General features: G+C 44.3%; 1 protein-coding gene across 2 annotated transcripts in view; it reads left to right on the top strand.

Annotated features, from left to right (window-relative positions):
• Positions 1-23,602, top strand: part of ADAMTS12 (ADAM metallopeptidase with thrombospondin type 1 motif 12) — a 373,547-nt gene that overhangs the window by 18,960 nt on the left and 330,985 nt on the right. For both annotated transcript variants that reach the window (XM_024755783.1, XM_024755782.1), the window contains exon 2: positions 2,757-3,118. In XM_024755783.1, the coding sequence (XP_024611551.1) occupies positions 2,757-3,118 (362 nt within the window). The remainder of the gene's footprint in view (positions 1-2,756; positions 3,119-23,602) is intronic.

Here is a 23,602-nt window from a genome sequence, read left to right as displayed (position 1 = left end):
GGATCTGGCCTCCGAAGCCCAAGCCTCAGCTCCCAGCCCCCGCCCATGCCGGCGGGTGAGCAGACAAGCCTCTCGGGCTGGTGACTTCTGGTCAGCACCGATCCTCTGTGCGGGAATCTCTCCACTTTGCCCTCTGCACCCCCATTGTTGCGCTGTCCTCCGTGGCTCTGAAGCTTCCTCCCTCTGCCACCCCCACTGTCTCCGCCCTCGAAGGGGCTTCCTAGCGTGTGGAAACTTTTCCTCTTTCACAGCTCCTTCCCAGAAGTGCAGGTCCCGTCCCAATTCTTTTGTCTGTTTTTTCTTTTGCCCTACCCAGGTATGTGGGGAGTTTCTTGCCTTTTGGGAAGTCTGAGGTCTTCTGCCAGCGTTCAGTAGGTGTTCTGTAGGAGTTGTTCCACATGTAGATGTATTTGTAGGAAGGAAGGTGATTTCCATGTCTTACTCCTCTGTCATCTTGAAGGTTTCACCATGACAATATTATTGACTATATTCCCCACACTGTATATTTCATCCCCATAACTCATTTGGTAACTGGAAGTTTGTACCTCTTAATCTCCCTCATCTATTTCACTCATCCCCCTACCCCTTCCCCTTTGGCAACCACCTGTTTATTCTCTGTATCTATGAGTCTGTTCTGTTTTGTTATGTTTGTTCATTTGTTTTGTTTTTTAGATACCATATATAAGTGAGATCATAGGGTATTTATCTTTCTCTTATTTCACTTAGTATTATACCTTCTAGGTTCATCCATGTTGTCACAAATGTGAGATTTCATTCTTTTTTATGCCTAGTAATATTTTATGGCTGAGTAATATTCCATTGTATGTATATGTCACATCTTCCTTATCCATTCATCTATTGATAGACACTTAAGTTGCTTCCATATCTTGGCTGTTGTAGATAATGCTGCTATGAACATTGGGGTGCATATATGTTTTCGAATTAGTGCTTTTGTTTTCTTTGGAGAAATACCGAGAAGTGGAATTGCTGGATCATATGGTAGTTCTATTTTTAGTTTTTTGAGGAACTGCCATACTGTTTCCCATAGGGTCTGCAGCAACTTACATTCCCCCCAACAGTGTACCAGGGTTGCCTTTTCTCTACATCCTTGCCAACAGTTGTTATTTGTTGTCTTTTTAATGGTAGCCATTCTGACAGGTGTGAGGTGATATCTCATTATAGTTTTGATTTGCATTTCCCCAATGATTAGTGATGTTGAGCATCTTTTAATGTGCCTGTTGGCCATCTGTATGACTCCTTTGGAAAAATGTCTGTTCAGGTCCTCTGCCCGTTTTTTTAACTGGGTTGTTTTTTGATGTTGTCTGTCCTATATTTCATCCAAGGCACAGATGAACGACAAGTGTGTTTGAAGGCAGTTGTCTGGAAAATAACTCTTTTGTAATTGTAGCCTATCAAGTCCAGTTCTTTTGTTTAGCCAGCTACACATGTGTTCACTGCTACATCCACACAAATGAATTGGGTACCTGTGATGTGCAAGATTCTGGCCTCTAAAGGGTTTGGGAATAAATAATATAATAAACAAAAGGCTTTGTAAAATTGGGCTGTTCTGGGAGCTACAGAAAGTAAGAACATGGGGGTTCAGGGGAGGGAGAAAGAACTTTAAGCAAGGACATTAGGAGAAAGAAGAGGGAGAATTTGAGTTGGGACTTTAAAAAATAAGCATAAGATTATGTTAAACATAAGATTTTGATAGAGAGTGTGAAAGACATTGTAGTTGGGGAGGTAACTTGAACAAAGTAACGCAAGTTACAAAGTGCAAGAGGTACAGCTGGGAGGTGGAAATAGAAAAGTAGAAAAAAGTAGAATTTTTTTCCTCTTTCTCTCTCCTTCTCCCTCTCCTTCCCCTTTTGTTTTCTTCTTTCCTTCCTTCCCTGCCTGAAGCAAAAGATTCGTTTATCTGCGTAAGTGGTTAATGGTTTGCTTTAAGTAGTCTGTAATCCAGAGCCTGATGCTTACTCCTTACTAGTTAGATTCCTTGTTATTCTCAAACAGGAGAATGAAGAGGCAGTGGTGGAGATTTCAATTTGAGGAAGTCAAAAGGTGTCTGTGTTCTCGTGTGTGGAAGGAAGGAAGAAGTGTGCGTGTCTTGCATTTCTAAAGTGGCAATTTTCCTATTTTGACCCCATGCCTCTGATCCTAATACATTCCCTTACCATTTTATGTTGTATATTTTATAAAAATAAAAAAGAAACACCCACGTTCTTTTAAGTACTCATTGCTACATTACAGAACACTTGTGCTGTAACCGTGCAAGGTTTGTCAGAGTGTACATGATGGGTTCGCTGTGCTTTTGCAGTTGTCCTCCAACATGACTTAACTGGAAATTCCAGAGGCATTTACGCTCCTTATGTGAAGCCCTGTGATTTGTATTAATGAACTCTAGACCTGAAATGTTCCTGTTTGTCATAATGATCTTGCCCCTTTCCTAACCATATTCCTCATGAGTTAATTCTTGTCTTAGTTTGTCTCCAGTAAAACATCTGACATCCAGAGCTATGTCTTGGTGTCAGCTCAGAGAGAGCCACCTGTCATCTACGAGACAGCCCCAGGTAAATTTGTGTTGTTCGGGGAATTTGATATTGATGGTGTTTGTATGGTGGAAACGATCTCTACACTTCAACAGTGGGATTTTGCAATCAACAGGGTAAAATCTAAGTTCCAAACAAGGTGTATTTGTCTTGCCACAGACTCAGCAGGGATCTCTTAGGCTTATTCTGCGTCTCCTTTTTTTCCAGAGCATTTTGTCAAGGCCCTGCCAGAATACCACGTGGTGGCTCCTGTCCAAGTCGACGCAAGCGGACATTTTCTATCTTATGGCTTGCACCATCCTGTCACCAGCAGCAGGAGGAAGAGAGATTTGGATGGCCCAGAGGACCGGGTGTACTATAGAATTTCCCATGAGGAGAAGGACCTGTTTTTTAACTTGACGGTCAATCAGGGATTACTTTCCAAAAGCTACATCGTGGAGAGGAGATATGGGAACCTCTCCCATGTGAAGATGGAGGCTTCCTCGGGTCCCCCCTGCCATCTCAGGGGCACAGTTCTGCAGCAAGGCACCAGGGTTGGGACTGCAGCCCTCAGTGCCTGCCATGGACTGGTGAGTCCCCTTACTTCTCTGCCCTCAGTCCCTGACTCTCGTGGCCTGCACACCCACTGCCAGTGGGTTCGTAGATGCATTTAGCACATAGGAATTGAGCACTTGTGGTGTGCATGGTCCGGGCTTCCAAACAGGCTGGGGAGATAATGCATAAAATTAAAATCAGTCTGGGTGGTACGGGGAATAAGGACATTGAGGGTCCAGGAAGAACTTCAACCAGGAATATCAGGGCAAGGAGAGGAGGGGATTGGAGTTGGGTCTTCAACCTCCGAGGCAGCTCTGAGCGTGCTGGTGACTGACTGGCTGGCCAGCCCCTCCTGAGTGCGAGACTTACAGATGGGATGGTGATGGCAGCAGCTGCTATGATCTAATTGTTGACTGTGGGTAGTTTATAATCAGATCTCACGTGGGCCCTTGGGCTGTCAGTTGATTCCTTTGTGCCTCCGTTTTCTCCTCTGTAAAATGGAGATAATGATAGCACCCAACTCACAGAGCAGGGATTGGCAAACTACAGCCCACAGGCCAAATCTGGACCACCTCTTGTTTCTATAAATAAAACTTTATTGAAACACAGATATGCCCATGTGTTTATATTGTCTACGGCTGCTTTTGAGCTGCAACAGCAGAGCTGAGTGGTCAGGATAGAGACTGTATGGGGCCACGAGGCCCCAGATATTTGCCATCTGGTCTTTGCAGAAAAAGTTTGCTGACCCCTGTAATAGAGTACTGTGAGAATTAAATGAATTCATATATATATAAATCTTAGAAGAGTGTTTAGTAAATAATAGATAATGAATATTGGCCGCTATTATTAATATTTCTGACATGCCAGACCCTGGAATCTGTGGCCTATTACGTGATTTATGCACATTGTCCTCTCTGCAATGCCCCCCACCCCGCCACCAGTTTAGCTATGTTTTAACAGATGACGCAGTTTGGAGATGTTGAATATCTTTACTGTGCTCTTGTTGATTTGAGCCCGAGTCTTTCAACTGTTCTGTGCTGCCTCTCAAAATGTGACCAAGCTTGTTTTTCAAAATTTAAACCTTAAAAAAAAAGTGGTCCCTTTGTTCCCCCTTACTTCTAGCAGCGACAACAGTGACAGCCCCACTGGCAGCTGCATGGCGAACAATGCCTAGGACTTATGTTGAGGTCTGGTCATGCTGGAGTAGGGGGCAGCGCTAACCAAGGGTACTTAGGGACTGACTGCGGGCGGAAAGCCTCCGGAGTCCTGGGGACAGTTGTGGCAGAGACTTGGGCATCGGCCTTGGCACCTGTACCTGGGCTTTTTTTTTATATATATAAATTTATTAATTAATTTATTTGTTTGTTTATTTTTGGCTGCGTTGGGTCTTTGTTGCTGCACGCGGGTTTTCTCTAGTTGTGACGAGCGGGGGCTCCTCTTCGTGGCGGTGCTTGGGCTTCTCATTGCGGTGGCTTCTTTTGTTGTGAGGCACGGGCTCTAGGCATGTGGGCTTCAGTAGTTGGGGCACATGGGCTCAGTAGTTGTGGCTCGCGGGCTCTAGAGCACAGGCTCAGTAGTTGTGGCGCCTTGGCTTAGCTGCTCTGCGGCATGTGGGATCTTCCTGGACCAGGGTTCAAACCCGTGTCCCCTGTGTTGGCAGGTGGATTCTTAACCACTGCGCCACCAGGGAAGCCTGACCGGGGTTGTTTTGCCGGGCAACCCCGCTAGTGGCATTCATATTCCTAGAGGAAGTGCTCATCTCAAATCCTCCCATCCTTACTGCCAGTTTGATGAGAATCCTGCTCTTCATAATTTAAGAGTCTGTTTATCCTGCACCTGTCTAGTTTGGCTTTGCTTGAAAACTGTGGGAAAATTAATGTAAAACATTGTACATCAGTGTAAAGGTACCAAGAAAGTTCAATATTTTGAAGGACCTCTGGGGATGAATCGTTTTGTACGATAAGTGGAAAGTCTTGCTTTGCCTTTTTTTGGTAAATCTAGATTTTCATATGTAGCTATTTATCATTTCATAAATGACACAAAATAAAAAAAGATGCCCTATTCTTTTCTTCTTCTCCCAGGGTCTCATACAGTGCTTGGTTGAACCAGGGGATATCTCCTGGCTCCGTGGTCCTAATCCTCTGGGTTTCCTCTGGGTTCATATGACATTTTCCCTTTGCAATTTCTGCTTTCATTTCTATGAGACAACCCTGGAAGCATCAGTGTCACCTGATCCTCTACGACTAGGGTAACAGAAGAAAGAGCCCTTGTTCTAGAAGGACAGGCACATAGGAGTGAAGTGATCCACAAAACAAACATGCAAAAGCCACACTGCTCCAGAGAACACTGATGGGGGAACCCACATATAGTCATTAACCATTAACCATTCATAAACTGTTATCGTGCTCATAAAATCCTAGAAAGTTTAAATGCCATTGCCTTTCTGTGGCCTAGAGCAGTTTGATCTGTGACTTCACAGAATCAACATCACCTGGGATTTCATTAAAAAGGCAGATTCATGGGCTCCACTTCAGAACCAGTGCATCAGAATCTCTGGGGGTGGGCAGAAACCTATGTGAGTGTGTTTTAACAGCTTTACTGAGATGTAATTCACATACGTACAATTTACCCACTTAAAGTATACAATCCAATGGCTTTAAATTTATTCACAGGGTTCTGCAGCCATCACCACAATAGATTTTAGAACATTCTCATTAGCCCCCAAAGAAACCCCTTAGCAGTCACTCTCCAATCCTCCCATCTCCCCTCCTCCGTGGGAGCCTCAAATCTACTTTTGGTGTCTGTTAACTGCTTTCTTTGAAACCTTTGATTTAATGACCTCTTCAGGAGATTCTGATGCTCCCTAAAGGCCTGGACTAGGGCAGTCATTCTTTTTTTTATTTTTTTTTTAATTTTTTTTAAAAACATCTTTATTGGGGTATAATTGCTTTACAATGGTGTGTTAGTTTCTGCTTTATAACAAAGTGAATCAGCTATACATATACATATGTTCCCATATGTTTTCCCTCTCGCGTCTCCCTCCCTCCCACTCTCCCCATCCCACCCCTCCAGGCTGTCACAAAGCACCGAGCTAATATCCCTGTGCCTTGCGGCTGCTTCCCCCTAGCTATCTACCTTACTACGTTTGTTAGTGTGTATATGTCCATGACTCTCTCTCGCCCTGTCAAAACTCACCCTTCCCCCTCCCCATATCCTCAAGTCCGTTCTCTAGTAGGTCTGCATCTTTATTCCTGTCTTACCCCTAGGTTCTTCATGACATTTTTTTTCCCTTAAATTCCATATATATGTGTTAGCATACGGTATTTGTCTTTTTCTTTCTGACTTACTTCACTCTGTATGACAGACTCTAGGTCTATCCATCTCATTACAAATAGCTCAATTTCATTTCTTTTTAAGGCTGAGTAATATTCCATTGTGTATATGTGCCACATCTTCTTTATCCATTCATCTGATGATGGGCGCTTAGGTTTCCATCTCCGGGCTATTGTAAATAGAGCTGCAATGAACATTTTGGTACATGACTCTTTTTGAATTTTGGTTTTCTCAGGGTATATGTAGGGCAGTCATTCTTAACCCAGGCTGAACATTAGATGAACTAAGGCTTTTTTTTTTTAATTGAAATATAGTTGATTTACAATACTGTGTTAATTTCAGGTGTACGGCAAAGTGATTCAGTTATATATATATATGTGTATATATATATTTCAGATTACTTTTCATTATAGGTTATTACAAGTTACTGAATAGTTATTCCCTGTGCTGTATAGTAGTACCTAAGGAGCTTTAAAAAGGTACCCATGCCACAACCCCATCTTCCAGATGCTCTGATTTGACTGGTCAGTGGGGGTGGAGCCCAGGCATCAGTATTTTTAAAAGCTCTCTAGGAGATTCCGATGTGCATTAGGTGTTGCCAATCACTGGATTAGTGCGAGTGGGTATTAATTAGCAGTATTAGCCAATATTGCTCTAAAGTAGCCGCTCACCCCAGGTGATTCTAGCATGCAGCCAGGGTTGAGGACCATTGCCCTCAATTTCTCCCTACTTCCATCTTGTTTTCTCTAAGGGAAATTGCATACTGTTTAGCATTATTCCAGGCTTGGGAATAGAATACTGGGAGCTTTGCAATTTCTAATGGCCCCAGACAGCTGCAAGATCCACCATGTGGCCATTTTCAGATTCAGATTTCAGATTCATGCTAAGCACAGGGGCACAAAGAAACGAATGTGAACTAATAGACTTATGTGGTGGCCAAGATGATGGAAAGTTTTAGATCTAAATCACTGAATGATGTTTTTCCAGGAGAACCAGTCCACTGGGATTATTTTGGATCTTTTCACACATAATTGGACAATTAATGGATGATTATAAAAAAGGCACCGAAAGCCAAATGAGTTTCTTTTGTGAGCACACAAGTTGGCTGGCTTCAAGCTCATTTGCTAATGTGCCATCATTTCACAGTGCTCCTCTACAGTGGTTCTAGTCAGAAGGTAGTGGTTGGACTTGCGTCTGATTTCTCCTGGCCAGTTGTCTGGGGCCTGATCTCCAGGATATTTGTTTTCCTTTTCACCCAGGGACGACCCCACACTCAGATTCACAGGATGGCAGGCTTAGGATATGCTGCCTCTAAGCCTTCCAGCACTCTTAGGGACAGACGTGGCTTTGGGGAAGGCTTTCTGAGGCAGGAAACCCTCTTGTGTGGAGCAGGACATTTGCTTCTTGTTCGTATGGCTCAGGGCTGGCATATTCTTTGCTTCAGATGGGCTCGTCCTAATGTTGGAGGCTGTGTTCTCTTGGAGTTTTCTATAATTTGAGGTTCATCTAGTCTCCCTTGGAGAAGACTCAGATGGTTACAAACTGAAGACCCAAGAAAGGTCACCCATGACAAGATGTGGGATGACCTCCTTCCTCCAGTTAATATCCTCTCACACGGCTCTGGTACCCATCCTCTTGGAAGCTGCTTTCAGACCGGGTCAGTCCCCATCTGAAAGTTGGCTCAGCAACTTTCTCTCTGTCGTCTTCACCATTTTCACCATCTTTTCCCCTCAACAGTTGTATAAACTTTGAAGTTATGGAATTTGTTTCTTCTGAACAGTTTAGTTGATTTGTTTTAGTCTATGTTCTTTGATAGAGAAACTGTATTCTTTAATCAATTAGATTCGGAATTCATCCGCAGTGGGAGTTGTTACCTGTGAGAACCCTGGGATGGTGCTGGATTTGCTGTTATCAAGGGCCCTACAGGATGTGTTGCAGGCTAGTTTGCCATTCGTATTTCAGTTTAGATTTCTGGACTGGGAGGATAGCGCAAGGTGTTAGACTCCACACTTACGTGTGATACAGGGCTGGGGTTCTGCCTCTTCATGGAGTACCCCACTTCCACCAAAGGGCGTGGGCTAGGCACGCACTATCTAGACTGCGTACTTGAGTCAGTAAAAAAATACTATGGATTAAAATTTTGAAAAGGTGTTATTTTTAGTTTTTTTTAGAGTTAAACTTTTTATGTTGAGATAGTTGTGGTTTCATATGCCGTTGTGAGAACCTATACAGGTCCCCTTCCCCCCCAGTGGTAACATCTTGCAAAATTACTATATAATATCATAGACAGGATCTGACATTGATACAGTCAAGATGTCCAACATTACCATCAAAACAATCACTCGTGTTGTCCTTTTAGGCACACTCATTTCCTTCCTGCCTCCATTCTCTCCTTATGTTTCCATTTTATATTTAAGTTCATGATCATTTTGAGTTAATTTTTGTTTGAAGTGTGAGACTTAGGTAAAGGTTCATTCCCTTTCTTCCTCTCTCCTTCCCTCCCTCCCTCCCTCCCTTCCATCCTTCCTTCCTTCCTCCTTTTTCTTCTCTTTTTTTGCCTATGGATGTCTGATTGCTCTAGCACCATATTTTAAAAGGCTACCTTCCCTCTATTGAATTGCTTCTGCACTTGTCAAAAATCAGTTGGACATATTTCCATGAGTTTCTGAGTTTTATGTTCTAGTCTACCAATAGAATTTTCATTCCTATGGCTTCATTACTATTGCTTTAAAATCAGTATTGAAATCAAGTAGACTGATCGCTCCCATTTTTTTCTTCTTTTTCAGAATTGTTTTAGTAATTCTAACTTCTTTTCCTTTCCATATAAATTTTTGAATCATCTGACAATAAAAAATTGCTGAGATTTTTTTTGACAGGAATTATATTAAACCTATATATTAATTTGGGGAAATTGACATTTACTACATTAGTCTTCTAATCCATGAACATGGTAGGTCTCTTCCAATTCTGCACATGAGACCTATCTAGGTTGACTGGTGGAACTAAAAGGTCCACGATGCTTGGTCCTCCCTCTTTCCCAGGGTGAGAGTTATACAGCCTTCTGGGGAGGAATTCTAAATTCCACTCTGATGGCATTTCTCACAGGAAATCTTCCAGCCCATCACCCTTATAATATCACCCATTGGGTGGGCTGTCCTTGTGGGGCATCAGACCTACCCCACCCATAGGGTAGTTAGTGTGGTTAGAGAATGAGTCTCTTAAATAGACCCCAACAGTTGCCTTTTTTTCCCCTCTGGGTCAGATAATTTATTTGGGAAAAAAAAATAGTGAAGCATTTTTGCAAATTTGTTCCCCTGGTTTCTTCGGTCATATTAATTCTTGAAATATTCTGTTTTGGAAAGTTTCCTGATTCTAAATTAGTCTGGTAGAATGATAGCAATTTCTTCTGTGCTGAGCCTCACTGTCTCCCCATCACGGAAAGACGGGGGCTGGTGGGATGACCACATTTTATTCATAGATGAGACTTGGCTCATCGATTTAGGGCATGCTTGGAGAAGAGTGTCCTGGTGTAACATAAGTTTCTATTCCTCAGTACTATGATCTATGATTTCTTTTCAGTCTGAAGGACTTCAGTGCCCTTTTAATTTGACTGCCTTTTTACAAGCTTTTAAATGTGCAACGTATCTGGAAAGTTGTGGCAAGAACCTTCTTTTTAGTGACTGTTTTCATTCCAACATGCCCTTTGCAATCTATCTGTCTATCTCTCTCTCTCTCTATCTATGTATCTTCATTATATCTATCAATCTAATCATCGAATTATTTGTCTATCTATCATCTATATCCTCTATCTCTATCTCTGTATATGTATGTGACTAACTACTACATTTGTATATCTAACTCTGACATTTCTTGGAACTTCAACAGTCTATCTGCCATTTCCACATGCCTAACAGGAATCTCAAATTTAAGATGTTCAAAGCGACACCCTCAATTCCCTGCTCCCACATTCTTCCCCATTGCTGTACATGGTAACTCCATTTTCCCTGTTGCCCAGGTCAAAAACCCATGGAATTATTCTATCATTGACTCATCTCTTTTTCTCACACTCTCTATCTATTCTTATCAGCAAGTCCTATCAGCTCTTCCTTCAAAATATCAATATATTCAGAATTTACCACTCTTGTCACTTCCACAGCTAACCCCCTAGTCCAGAAATTCTCAGCAGGGCTGGTTGTGCCCGCCAAGTGACATTTAGCAATGTCTGGAGACATTTTGGGTTGTCACCACTGGGGGAGGGGAGGATTGCGGCTGGCATCTAGTGAGGCCAAGGATGCTAGTAAACTTCCTGTAATGCACAGAACAGCCCCACAACAAAGGATTACATGGTCCAAAACGTCAATTGTTCCGAGGCTGAGAAACCGTGCCCTAGTCCTAGTCACCATTCTCTCTCCTCTGGAACATTGCATTGACCTCCCAAGCGGCTCCTCTGCTTCTTCCCTTAACTCCCTACAAGCTATTACTCGCAGAGTGACAAGACTGGATTTCTAAACACATTTATAGAGCAGTGCATTCTTCTGCTTAAAATCTCCTACTGGTTTTAAGTCCACGATGCTTGGTCCTCCCTCCCTCAAGAAAATCCAAATAACTTGCCCTGGCTTCCAAAGCTCCCTCTGATCTGGGGGGCCCACCTCCCTGCACCCCTCTCCCACCATGTTGCCCTCCTGCAGAGTCCTCTAGCCACACTGACCTTCTCTCTGTTTTTCAAAGTATCAGGCACACTCTGGCTTCATTGTCTTTGCATGGACGGTTTCTTCTGCCTACAACACTCTTCCCTCGGATTTCTACATAGCTGCTCCTTCTTCTTCTTCTGTCTTTCAGGTCCCAGCTTGTGGTATTCCCTGACTACACAAAGTCTACACTCCTCCGGTATTCTATCGCATTGCCTATTTTATTTTTTAAAAAACCTACAATACCTGATACTTTCTTCTCTTTTTTGCTTAACTTTTCTTCCTCTCACCCTGTCTTGTTTGCACATGTTAAGCTATGTTTCATAATAAACACTCAGTAAATAGTGGTTGAATGGATGTGCTTATTTCAGTATTTAGCCTTTATACTGCTCCAAGTTTCTGTAGACCCTCCCAGTCTGTGGCTTCACAATGAGATTATAATTCCTCAGCTACCCAAGCAATGGCTTGAATGCCATCTATTGAACTCCAGAATGCAGTCTGCTTAAATGTTCCCTGAGCCACTTCTGATGGGTTCCCAGGGTGCTGGCTCCCCATCATGGCTGGGTGATGTTACCTCTGCTACAAGATCCTCCTGGGTCTATCACTCTACAAGCATGGTGACTGCCGCCATCATGTTGACTTTGGCAAGGGGACACCGCAATCAACTTTGCTATCCTCTTCTGCATCTCATTCAGGCCTTTTCTTTGTTCTGTAAAACACATCAGAGTCCAAACTATAATTTTCAGCAAGATTTCTTTGAAGGTTTGCATGTCAAAGGAAGAGAAGTACAACACAAATAATAACCTAAAACTGCTACTCACCTTGGCTGTGCTTAGAGCCTAGGCTGAACTTCAAGAGCATCCCTAACCAAGCACTTGGGCTTTCACTGTGTAGCAAGAATCACCCTACAGCAATCTCCAGGGTAAGGGATGCACCTAAACATAGTTCTCTCCCGAGGCCTGGGTCCAATCATGAGGCTGCTGGGAAAGGAGGAAATTTCCCTAGCTTGAGGCCCATCTTTGTTTCTAGTTCTCCTTTCCAGGAGTTCCTTTCAAGGAATATCTACTTTCTTCAGAGGGATGCCTAACCTAAATGTGCTGCGTCCCACCAGGCAGTTTTTGCGTTACAAACCCTACAGAGGTACCCCATCCAGGGGACCAGTTGGGGCTGAAATCCATCTCAGGCTCTGCCAGCCGAACCATGTCCGGGCTCCAGGAGGAAAAGGGGTATTTTTATAATCCTTGTGCTCAAAGAGTACAAGGATTGTACTTTGTCTACTTAGATGCGGTGCCTTTTAAAATTCATCTGTCTGGAGGGGGCATCTGTTAAAATGTCATCTGCCTCCCCTGCCATTGCCCCCTCTTGCAATTTGCACGAATGTGTGCTGCTGCGGTAGCCCTGGAGCCCCTTTCCCATAGGACTTGGCTCTGTGGACCCCAAGCGACAATCACAGGAGAACACAACAATCCACGGCCAGTGTGTTCCCCAAAGCCTAAGGTATTCAGTTTAAAATAACAGTGTGGAGAGATGGGGTGTGTGTGCATTAATAACAGATCCTTTTCCACTGAGCTGCAAGTCCTGACCGAGTGCCTTTCCCAATCTCCCTTTTGCTTCAAGGTGAAGAACAAGTCTGGTCTATTTCCTGAAACTCGGGGGTCTTTGCTACCGATCTCTAGTGAACACCTGCTTGAGCTGGAACACAAGGGAGGGGGTCTTCTCAAGAAGAAACAATTATTGATACATAAAGGCTCAGTTTCTATAAATATGTGTAGAGAAAAAACACTGCTCCCATACAGATGCCCGAAACTGCAGTGAAACATTTCTGCTGAAATATATACCCAAGAGTCATGTTTGAAGGCATCCTTTTCTTTCTTTGCTTAGCCAACTTCACACTGAAGGGAATAGAATTTTAATCTTTGTCACCAGAACAAATGGAAGGGATACTCTGAAAAGAAATTCAATCTTCGGATGCAGGACAGTATGGAACTTTGGAATCGTTTTCCAGCTTCTAACCAGCAAGGTATCAGTTTTTGCTAGGATGGGCTGTTCCGATAATTTTAACAGTTTAAATTTTGTTAGGTTCCGATGTCCAAAAATGTAAGACTTAAGTGTTGTCTGCGTTTTGCCATGTGAATGCTACAAATGAGATAAGTGACATTTAAAAGTCTCTGCTTTATGATGGTGCCTCTAATGAGAGGGATACACTTTATACCATGTCACTCCCTCGAGTGCTGTTGAGTTCTCGGCCCAGATGGAAAGCCCTGCTGGTTCCTAACATACAATCAAAAAATGCAGCCGTTTCTGCCCTCTTGTTCTTGAACTCAGCTGAAGCTTGGGGTGATGTAGCTGAGGAATGAAACCCGCTGGCAGAGCTGTGTGGGAAAACTTTCTTAGCGTGGCTTCTTGCCTTGCTTCCCGATGTGGAACTTGGTGGCTTATTTGCAGAAAGCGCTCATTTGAGTTGCGAGGTGCCTGTGTGTCAGAGTTTGTTGCTCCTTGCCAGGGGGAGGGAAAGAAACGCTCTGTGTATCTCCTAACTTTGCTCCCAGACCGAGGAATTCTCCATGATCCCTGACCTTTGGGGGTTGCCTGGTAAGACCCATGCTTACTCAGACATTAGACTTTGGAACGGGGCCTCTAGCAGGCGGGAGATTCCTCTCCTCACTTCTTCTCTCCCTTTTTGTCTTTCTGCTTATTTTTCAATTCATCAGGTTCATTTTGTGAGTTCCCAGCTTGACAGATTGAAAGCGAGAGAGAGACCTGAAGAATCAGCAGTTCAAGAAGCACTGATTGTGAATCAGGGATCCTCCCTATGGTCCAGGAGAGGAATGACCCTCAGCTGTGATGGGAAATGAGAGGCTGGATGTTCTGTTTATTATCAGGCTAATTACTTGGCTTACGGGTCCACACAAGTGCAGCATGGAGACGTTACTCTTCTCTTCTCTGGAGACTCTACTTTGAATCTCATTTCTGTTTTCATTACAGAGACTGAAGATTAGGTGTCCAGAATTTCTCACTAGATGTTCATATATTAATATTTCTCTTCTTTTTTGATCCAGCATGAATCATAGGTCAGGGGAGCTTAAATATCAGCTTTCAGAAAGATCTGGTTCTTTTAAAAAATGTCTCCATTGACTGACAGATGTTAATAAGAACGTTGAAAAATGAGAAAACAGGAGGCCTGGGTTTTAGGTTTTGTAATTGAAAATAACGTTTTAACTTGACTTTTGGAGATGATCTTTCAGGGTGATAGGACTGATTTAATTTTAACCACCATATAACCCATGTCAGAGAGACACAGCCAAGTTTGGGGAGATAGCATACTTTTCACATGGAGCAGTCCCACTGGACTTGGGAGTCACAGGAACTGAGTTCAAGTCCAAGCACGATACTTACTAACGGTGTAACCTTAGATGGGATCCTTTGCCCCTTTGGGTCTCTTATTTGAGTGGACTGGGTCCTTGCAGCTAAATGTGTGGCCCATGGACCAGCAGAATGGGCACCATCTGGGAGCCTGCTAGAAATGCAGGTTCTCAGATCCCACCCCTCTCATCTGCTGAATCAGAGCCTAAATGTTAACAAGATCCCCATGGGATTTGTATGTGCATTAAAATTTGACAGGCGCTGACCCATCAAACCCAGCTTCCCTAATTCTATTTGAGTTCAGTCTTTTACATATTGCATCCTTTTGGCAAATTGTTTGCCCAAATGCCCAATGATGCATAGAAGCAGTGGGCGGGGGATGCTGCTTATTCTAATCGGTGTCGATGAGTAAAAGGATGGAAGAGGAATCTTAGATAATGTGACCCAGAAAAAGACTGAGAAGGTACATGTGACCTTGGGAGCCAAATAAGACGGGTTATAGTGGTCAGGTGTACCCATTGTCATCCTTTGCTGCTCTTCTGTCCTCTGCCGTGTTCTGTTATGTTAGAGCCCGTGTCTTTGGCATGGCAGCTCTTACCAGGACAACTTCTGGTGGTTCTCAGGCTCTTTCCTTCTCATCTCTCTGGTACCTGCGCTAAGTAGCAATCTCTTGTTTCTGTGTCTTCATCTATACTGTTGAGAAGAGACAAGCTTTCTGGGCCCTGGAAGGCTGGGAGAGACAATAACAACTGATACTGTTTAGACTTTCGTCCCCTCCCCGAAGGAATGGAGCCTTGTTGATGGTAAGTTTGGGTTAAGAATGAAGAGACCTTGATGTTTATAAATATTCCCTTAAGAGATTATAAGTGTGGCATTTTCCAGAATGTTTGTGAAAGTCTAGGTATAAAAGGCAAAGCAAGAATGGGGCTCCCTTCTCAGCTCTGGGAGGACACTATCCATGCAGAGAGGGCCACTCACAGCAGTGCACCCCTTAGACCACAGGGACAGGAGACACGACCTCTGCTCCTGGGCCTGGTCACCTTACTTCCATTAAGTTCTATATCCTTGACTAAATACATTGGGAACTTAGAGAAAGTGTGCATATGTTTCTCTTTCCACTTGTCTGTAACCATTTGTTAACATCACAGCTGTCTTGTTTGCCTTCTTCATAGATTATACCTGGTTATTTGCTTTTAAGGCTTTACAAATAGTCAAAAACTGAAAATCTTCCTCTAAACAAACCATTAGAAAATGAACTTCTGAGATTCCGCAATGGTGTGTGTTACTGGATTTGTTGATTTCCCTGCTTGAGATAATCCAGGAGTTCACTTAAAAAGGTGCTTCCTTCCAGACCCAGCTTCTTTGACTTCCGGACCACACATTCTCACTGTAATTCCTTCTTGGTTCTGCAGTGAAGTTGGCTGGGATGACAGTAAGCTATTCTGAGAAAGAGATTTATCAGTTACAAAAGTTCATACTAAACGGTCCCATTTCATGTCATTGACTCTCCCCTTCACCAATCCACCCTCCCCTGACCACCCGCCACCCTGTTTACAGACAGATTTTTCTCTGGAAATTTTTTCCTCACTTGATTTCTGTTTTGGCCCCAAAGAATGAGTCACACAATTAAAAAATGCACAGCTTCCAGTCTCTAACTGGGTCATCAGATAGCACTACTTTCCTTCCAAGCAGGCTTCCTTTCTTCTAGCAAATTAAAAAAAAATTTTTTTTTAAGTTTACCACTGAACTTCTCTCTTTCCGATCCTCCAACATTCTCGGCTTGTCTCTTAATGACCAATCTCCCGACCCTCCCCGGTTGTGAGTTTTCTGGGCTTTCTCTTTGGCTTTCCTTTCTCTTTCTTGCTTTTGCTGTATTTTAGTTATTTTTACAATTTTTTAAAGCACATCTGCAGAAGGAACGCATGAGGTTGAGCTGTTCATTGAATAAGGCTTATTTAACTTCTGAAACTTATGTATATATTTAGCTTTGAAAATAATTTATATATTTTATATGTTTACATTATATATAATTTTAAACATATACATTTAACTCATATAACATACAACATAATTTATTTAACTTATATAATTTATAAATTTCTTACCTCTTTTCCAACCTCTATATAACTTGATAGAGAAAGAACATTGGAAATGAGCTGCTTATAGCAGAGTTTCCAGACAAATTGGTGTTTATTGCAGGTAGAGGAGCAGACTGTGTGTGTGGGGCGGGGAGGGGAGGGAGGGAGAGAGGTAATAGAGAATGTCTACAGAAAGCAACTTTTATCTGAAGCTGTGGTTCAGAAGATGGATGAAATCACAGCGACTGTTACAGCTGAAGACGTAAAACATCCTTGACCATCATTTGTTTGAAATTGCACTGGAGCGAAGGGCACGTCTGATCTTGGAGGATGGATAGAAGGCACTCATCTAGTTTCTCTTCTGACTGGGTATTCTTTTCTCTCTGGAAGGTTGTGATGGCATTTGCCTTGCCAAATGAACAGGAAAGGATTTGAGATCTACTGATAAATGCTTTACATTCTTCCTCTGGAAATGACTCAGTCTTTTAATAATTAATTCTGTTTCCATTCAACTGTTTTAATAAAGAGATGCAAGTTTGACAAGTGGGCTTTTCTTCCCTTTTAATTCAATCTCTAGTCCAGTCCACTGTGATGTAGGTTTAAGAAGAGTATTTTATTAATCAAAAACATTGGGGGCTTCCCTGGTGGTGCAGTGGTTGAGAGTCCACCTGCCGATGCAGGGGACACGGGTTCGTGCCCCGGTCCGGGAAGATCCCACATGACGCTGAGCGGCTGGGCCCGTGAGCCATGGCCGCTGAGCCTGTGCGTCCGGAGCCTGTGCTCCTCAACGGGAGAGGCCACAACAGTGAGAGGCCCGTGTACCGCAAAAAAAAAACCAAAAAAAAAAACATTGGACTTGGAGTTGAAAAACCTGTACTTTATGTCTGACTGCTCCTGGCTCTCAGGAGCTCTGAGGCAAGTCCCTTAATTCCTCAAGCTTCCAGCTTCCTTGTCTGTGAAATGAAGGCTGAACAATTTCCATGATCTCATGAGCTCAGGACCACGGACAATGTGACCGTCTGTGGCCAAGGTGCTTACGATCACTAACATACGATCGTTTACCACGCAGGGTCCATCCATGTCGTCCCAAATGGTAGGATTTCCTTCTTTTTAAAGGCTGAATATTATTCCATGGTGGTGGTGGTGTGTGTGTGTGTGTGTGCATGTATGTGTGTGTCTCTCTCTCTCTCTCTATATATATATATACATATATATCACATTTTCTTTGTCTATTATCCATTTATGAACATTTGGGTTATTTCCATGTTTTTGCTTTTGTGAATAATGCTGCAGTGCATGCGGGAGTGAAGGTATCTCTTTGAGATCCTGATTTCATTCCTTTTGGATACCTACCCAGAAGTCTGATTGCTGGGTCATATGGTAGTTCTACTTTTAAGTTCTTTGAGGAATAGCCATACTATTTTCCAGAGCAGTGGCACAGTTTCCCATTCCCACCAACAGCAACAGCGTATAAGTGTTCCAGTTTCTCCACATTCTCCCCAACCTTGTTAGCTTGTTTTTTTTTTTTTTTTTGATAACAGCCATTATGATGGGCATGAGGTGGTATCTCATGGTGGTTTTGATTTGCTTTTCCCTGATGATTAGTGATGTTGAGCATCTTTTCATATACCTGTTGGCCGTTTGTATACTTCCTTTAAAGGTTGAATAGTATAAGCTATCAATTGCTTAAAAAGGAAGACAATTCTTTTTTTTTTTTTTAGTGGTACGTGGGCCTCTCACTGCCGTGGCCTCTCCCGTTGCGGAGCACAGGCTCCAGACGCTCAGGCTCAGCGGCCATGGCTCACGGGCCCAGCTGCTCCACGGCACGTGGGATCTTCCCAGACCGGGGCACGAACCCGTGTCCCCTGCATCGGCAGGCAGACTCTCAACCACTGCGCCACCAGGGAAGCCCAGGAAGACAATTCTTACTGTAGACTTTTAAAATCTCAATGTCTCTGTGGAGAGCAGAAGTTGTGTGTAAGTTAGGCACCGTGGAATGTCCAGACCAGAGCTGGAGCCTTGTGGCATAGTAGGGCCAAGCTCTGAACTTGGAGCCAGAAGATCTACATTTTAAGCCTGTGATTGTAGCTTGCTTCAAGGAGTTGGATCTGACAGCTAGGTGCAGTAAGGGACCCCTTGACTATTCTCTATAGGTCTTCTGTGCATTTTGTCAATGTCCACCTTGGGAACATTCCACAGCGAACGCTTACATGGAGAAGTGCAAATAGCATCTTACTGCTACCATTAATAGATGTCCACAGTATCAGAATGATGTCATTGTGCTTAGCTGTTGGCATTAGATATTAGATAACTAATTGTAAACATATAATTCGGATGTTCATAAGTGCTGTGAATGCTATAGGAGCATATAAAAAGGGACGCAGTGAGGTCTGGGATTTTGGAGAAGGCTTCCATGAGAAGATAATTTTTAATCTGAGTTTGAAGGACAAATAGGAGAAAAAGGTGGAAGACAGCATTTCTGGAACATGTGTACCGGCCGTGGGGCCGGAAGGAGCAAAGGAAGCCCCTTGGAGGAACTGCAAGAAAGGGGTGTGGCTGGAAAGCAGAGAGAAAGTCTTTTTACTCTCTCTAATCAATAAATATTTAGGGGGAAAAGAAAATTTTGAAACTGTGCAAACATTCTCTTTGTCATAGCCTTTCGTTTTATCCATTCATTTATTTATATTAGTATGAACTTGTGTCCATACTAATAAATCATTATTTACTGTGATGCTCAGTTGTCTCAGTCTGGTCAATGGAAGTCCTTCAATCTGGCTTCTGTGTCCTTTTGACTTGACCCATCACTATTTGAGCACTCTGTTGTTTTGGGGGTACAGTAAGATGTTCTAGGCTCACCTTGTACTTTCCCAGCCCTGCAATCAGTCATTTCGTCAGGGAACTTGTTCTCCCTCTCCTGAAGAGCGGTATGTAGCAGCAAAGATCTAGGCAATAGATGTGCTCACTGCTATTGGGCGTTGCTGTTCCAGGCCCACTCAATGGAATATGTATGTCCACACGCATACATGTACGTAAATCAAAACACACAGTCACATCTATAGTTATTAATCTGTCTATACATATAGAAAATTATGAATTTACATCAATACCTTCAATTCTAGTCCAACAATAGGATTTCTTCTAGTTTTCTCTCTTTCCAAATTTGTAAAACTATCTTCTCTGACAATGACAGAACTGGTTCCCGTTATTCTTTGCATGTTTTCTCACTTGATCAGTCCCCCTCTTTATAACCAGCATCGCATTGCTCTCGTTGCTACGGCCGCCTGCTTTCTTCTGTAGATGCCCTTGTTACCTGAACTGGCCTCCTCCATTCTATGCTGGCTACCCCGAGATGCCTCATGTGAGTGCCCTCCTCACCCTGCTTGGGCCCTGACCCTCATGCCAACCCACTGGACTTCGCTTTCCTAGCTAGGCTGTCTCCCTGCGGGGCTGTCACCTCATTTTGTTTAGGCTCTGACACTCAGCCCTGTACCACTTCTCCATCAACAGGGATGCATTATGCATCCCTCCTGTGCAGGTATCCTTTTCACTCTCCTCAGGCAACGACATTCTGCTCTGCTCCACCGCAGCTCTCCCTGCACCTCCAACCTCCTTACCCCAGCCCTGCAGGTGCCTACTTTACTCGGACCTACTTAAGGGCTTTAGAACTGAATTGTTCAGGAAGAGAAGAGTAGAGACAGAGTAAGGAGAGAGAAGGGCACCTTGTCTGTAATTTGACCATGTTTGTTTCGGTGATCACCAAATACCTTTCCAGTTCAGATATTCTGTGACCCCATGCTGGGTTGCTCACAGATTCCCAGTTTTTCCTTGGTATTTCTTGTGTGCCCACCAAGTGTGGCTGTGCCTTTGGTAGCTGTCCTGGCCTTTGCTTCCATCCTTAGCGTTCACACCTCACTGTTACCCTGGCTCTTGGTGTTAGGCCCGCTGTCTTGGTATCTTGGGGTCTTCTATCCTTATATGTGTCATCTGCAGGGCCTCTCCACCAAATGTTACAGGGCTTAGCTGCCCCAGGTCCTGGCACCATGCCTGCTTTCTATTTCCCTGTGTTTTTCCAGCTGCCCCTGGAGTTTTCTCAATAGTTCTTTATGAAGCACTGTGGATATGAAGTACGTTTTATGCTAGTTTCAGTGTGAAAGGTCTGTTTAAAAATCGCAGTGTGGACAACTCCTGTTGTAAATTCCTTTTGCTCTAAAAAGCTTTTATGAGATGAAGACATACTTTTGTTAACCCTCCCTTTGTGGGTAGGTACAACCCTGTAAGTTTACTTACACAGGAGCCATCCCCAAAGTGAATTTTATTTGACCATCGATTCAGCTGTATAACTTGAAATATATCCTTAAGTAAAGCACCCTTAAATTTATGTAAGCATTAAAAAGGAAGAATGGCAATCAGTAAAGGGAGATGGAGATGGAAAGGGCACGAGGAGAACACGTTACACTTCTGTGCTTAGGATTGTACAATATTTTCTCTCTGTTGTGACTTACACATGAACCTATCCAATTAGCTATTGGGCCTATATCCCTAGATGTCCTAACAAAGTAAAATCATAATTCTTTTGTTCTGGCAATTAAGAAGCATTGCTGAGAGATGGTTGAAGGGGCATGACAGGATTATCTGATGCATGCATGTTGTTAATTCTCTTCACCTGGGTATCCAGGTGTGTAAGAAGATTAAGGAGTCAGGAAGGGGGTGGGGTAAGAGGAAAATGAAGAGGCGTCAGGGTCTGGAATGTCCTGGTGAGCATGAACAGTGATGTGGGGAGAGCAGAAACCACAATGTATTACACAGAACAGTGAATAGGAGGAAATGAATCTCCAACTGTAGGCAACTCTTCCTGAAGGAAAGAAAAATACACGTCAATGGATAGAGAGAAAGAAAGGGTTATGTGTGAACTGACTTTTCTTTTTGGAAGTTGGGAGAGACTTGAGAGAAGGCACCAGGAGCCAGAGGTTGACCATACAGAGAGAGGACAGCTGATGAAACATGGACCCTGAGGAAATAACGGGGTCCAAGACTCAGAGCACAGTGAGAAGACGACTTTGCCTTGGCTGGGAATTTTTAATTTTTTTTTTACTTTTTAAAGGTGTGATTTTTATAATGACTTTTTGAGGGTGTCTGTGTTTTTGTACATTTTCTAGCCGAGAAAAAGCAATGCCGGGGTATTGGGCGTGGACATGGGGCATCGGGCATGGATCAGGGGTGTCAGGCGTGGATGGGAGTGTCTGGTGTGGAGCTCGGGGGCGTCTGGCCTGGGCCGGGGGCTGCAGCAGGTCGCTAATGTGCAGGTCGCATCGCACTGCCTTGGAGATGCCCGCCTGAAAGTGAACCCGACGTCCCTCCTACGCTCTGCAGTGCCCATGCGCAGAGCGCGTGCGCAGAGCCCCTATGCAGATCGGCCGGCGTAGGTTTCGGGGCCGCGTGCCCTGCCCTCGGGGCTGCAGCTTTCATGATGTCAGCACAACGGCAGAAGTCCGTCTCAGGTAACTCCTCCAGGGCCCGCCTCTGGAGGATGCGGTCCAGCCGCTGCTCGTGGCTAAGCCCCTCTCTCCACAGCTCCAGCTCCCGTGGAAACTTGGCCCCTGAGGGACATGCGGCCACTTGGGGGCTGTCCCCAGCCTGGACCAAGGTCTCCCCCTGCCTCATCTTCGCTTAGATTTCGAGGACAAAGAGCTGCTTGGCCTGGTAGGGGCGGGGCTCAAGAAGGCTCCAGACCTCCCTCCTCCGCGCGCCCTTGGGCGTGCAGCGGCAGGTTAGGCTGGAAGCCAGTGTGGCGCCCACGAGGCTGGCCAGCTACTCCTTCTTGCAGGTGATGTATGGCTCCCTGCTCACGGGGCGCAGCTGAGGTGCAAGGATGTACAAGGGCAGGCAGAGCATGTTCAGGACAAGGGCTTGGGGTGCAGCCAGCCTGCCAGTGGCCACGGAGATGCCAGACACCAGCGTCTGATCCCTTCTGCTAACACAGGGAGGGTGGAAGTGAAGGTGGGAGAAGACGCAGAGAGTGTGAGGTTGGAGGACCGGAAGTGAAGGAGCTCCAGCAGTGCCCGGAGCCTCTGAACCCTGGTCAGAACTGATAAGGGCTGTGGGTATCAGGGCCTGGCTGAGTAGTCTGGAGTTCCCCGTGAAAATCCAGTGCTGGCCTATGAACCAAGAGACTGTGCTGAAGGCCAGCCATAAAGACTGGGCGAGCATGCCAGGACTGGGCGTGGAGGCAGCTCAGATTAGCAGACATGGACGTTTCTAGCCTCATGAACCTCTGCATTAAACCACAGGCCTTGGTAGCTGGGGGCTTGAGGCCCCACTGGCTGGATCAGAAACTGGACAGAGGCTGCGTCTGCGGGCTGAAGATCGTTTCTACCTCTGCTGGTTGGCCTTGGGGATCCAGAGTCTCAGTGTGCACAGGACCAGGGCTGCAGGAAGGCCACTGCATTCCTGGGGTCTTGGGCAGAGAGCTGATACTGTGATTGCTACTACTAGGACTATTACTACCTTGAACACTTGACTGTGTGTGTCAGGCACTATTCTACCTCTTTATTTCATTTAACCTTAACCACAAATCTACGAGGTGGTACTATGATAATCTCCGCTCTTGAGAAGAAAAAACCGCGGCACAGAGAAGTTAAGTCAGTTGCTTGAGTTTCTGCATTTAGTAAGCAGCTGAGCGGTGATTAAACCCAGGCTGTTGGGTCCCTGGTCCTGAGCTCTGAAAATGCCACACTGAACCGTGATCAGTTCAAAGGTGGGGTGAAGAAACTGAGGCAAGGGAGAGGGTAGGAAACCTGCCAGTTCACAGCTAGTGAGGGGAGAGGAATTTGAACACTGCAGTGGGACCCTAGGGTATGAGCATTGTTATGCCTTAAATTAAGCTCTTATAAAGACAGAGGTGAAGAAAGAAAAGGAATAAAAGAGGCCATGCTAATCTTTTGAGTCCCGGACCTGGACCTCACTGCTTTTGCAAAGCTTTAGAGAAAATACGTTAAGTAACACCTTTCCAGGGCACTTACTCCTTCATCAAAGTTTGGCATCTTTCTGCAGATGCCAC

This window comes from Neophocaena asiaeorientalis, unplaced genomic scaffold (genome assembly GCF_003031525.2).
Source record: "Neophocaena asiaeorientalis asiaeorientalis breed wild unplaced genomic scaffold, Neophocaena_asiaeorientalis_V1.1 scaffold93, whole genome shotgun sequence".
Lineage (NCBI taxonomy): Eukaryota > Metazoa > Chordata > Mammalia > Artiodactyla > Phocoenidae > Neophocaena > Neophocaena asiaeorientalis.
Note: the sequence above shows the minus strand (reverse complement) of the source record. Positions and strands in the feature narration are given on the sequence as shown.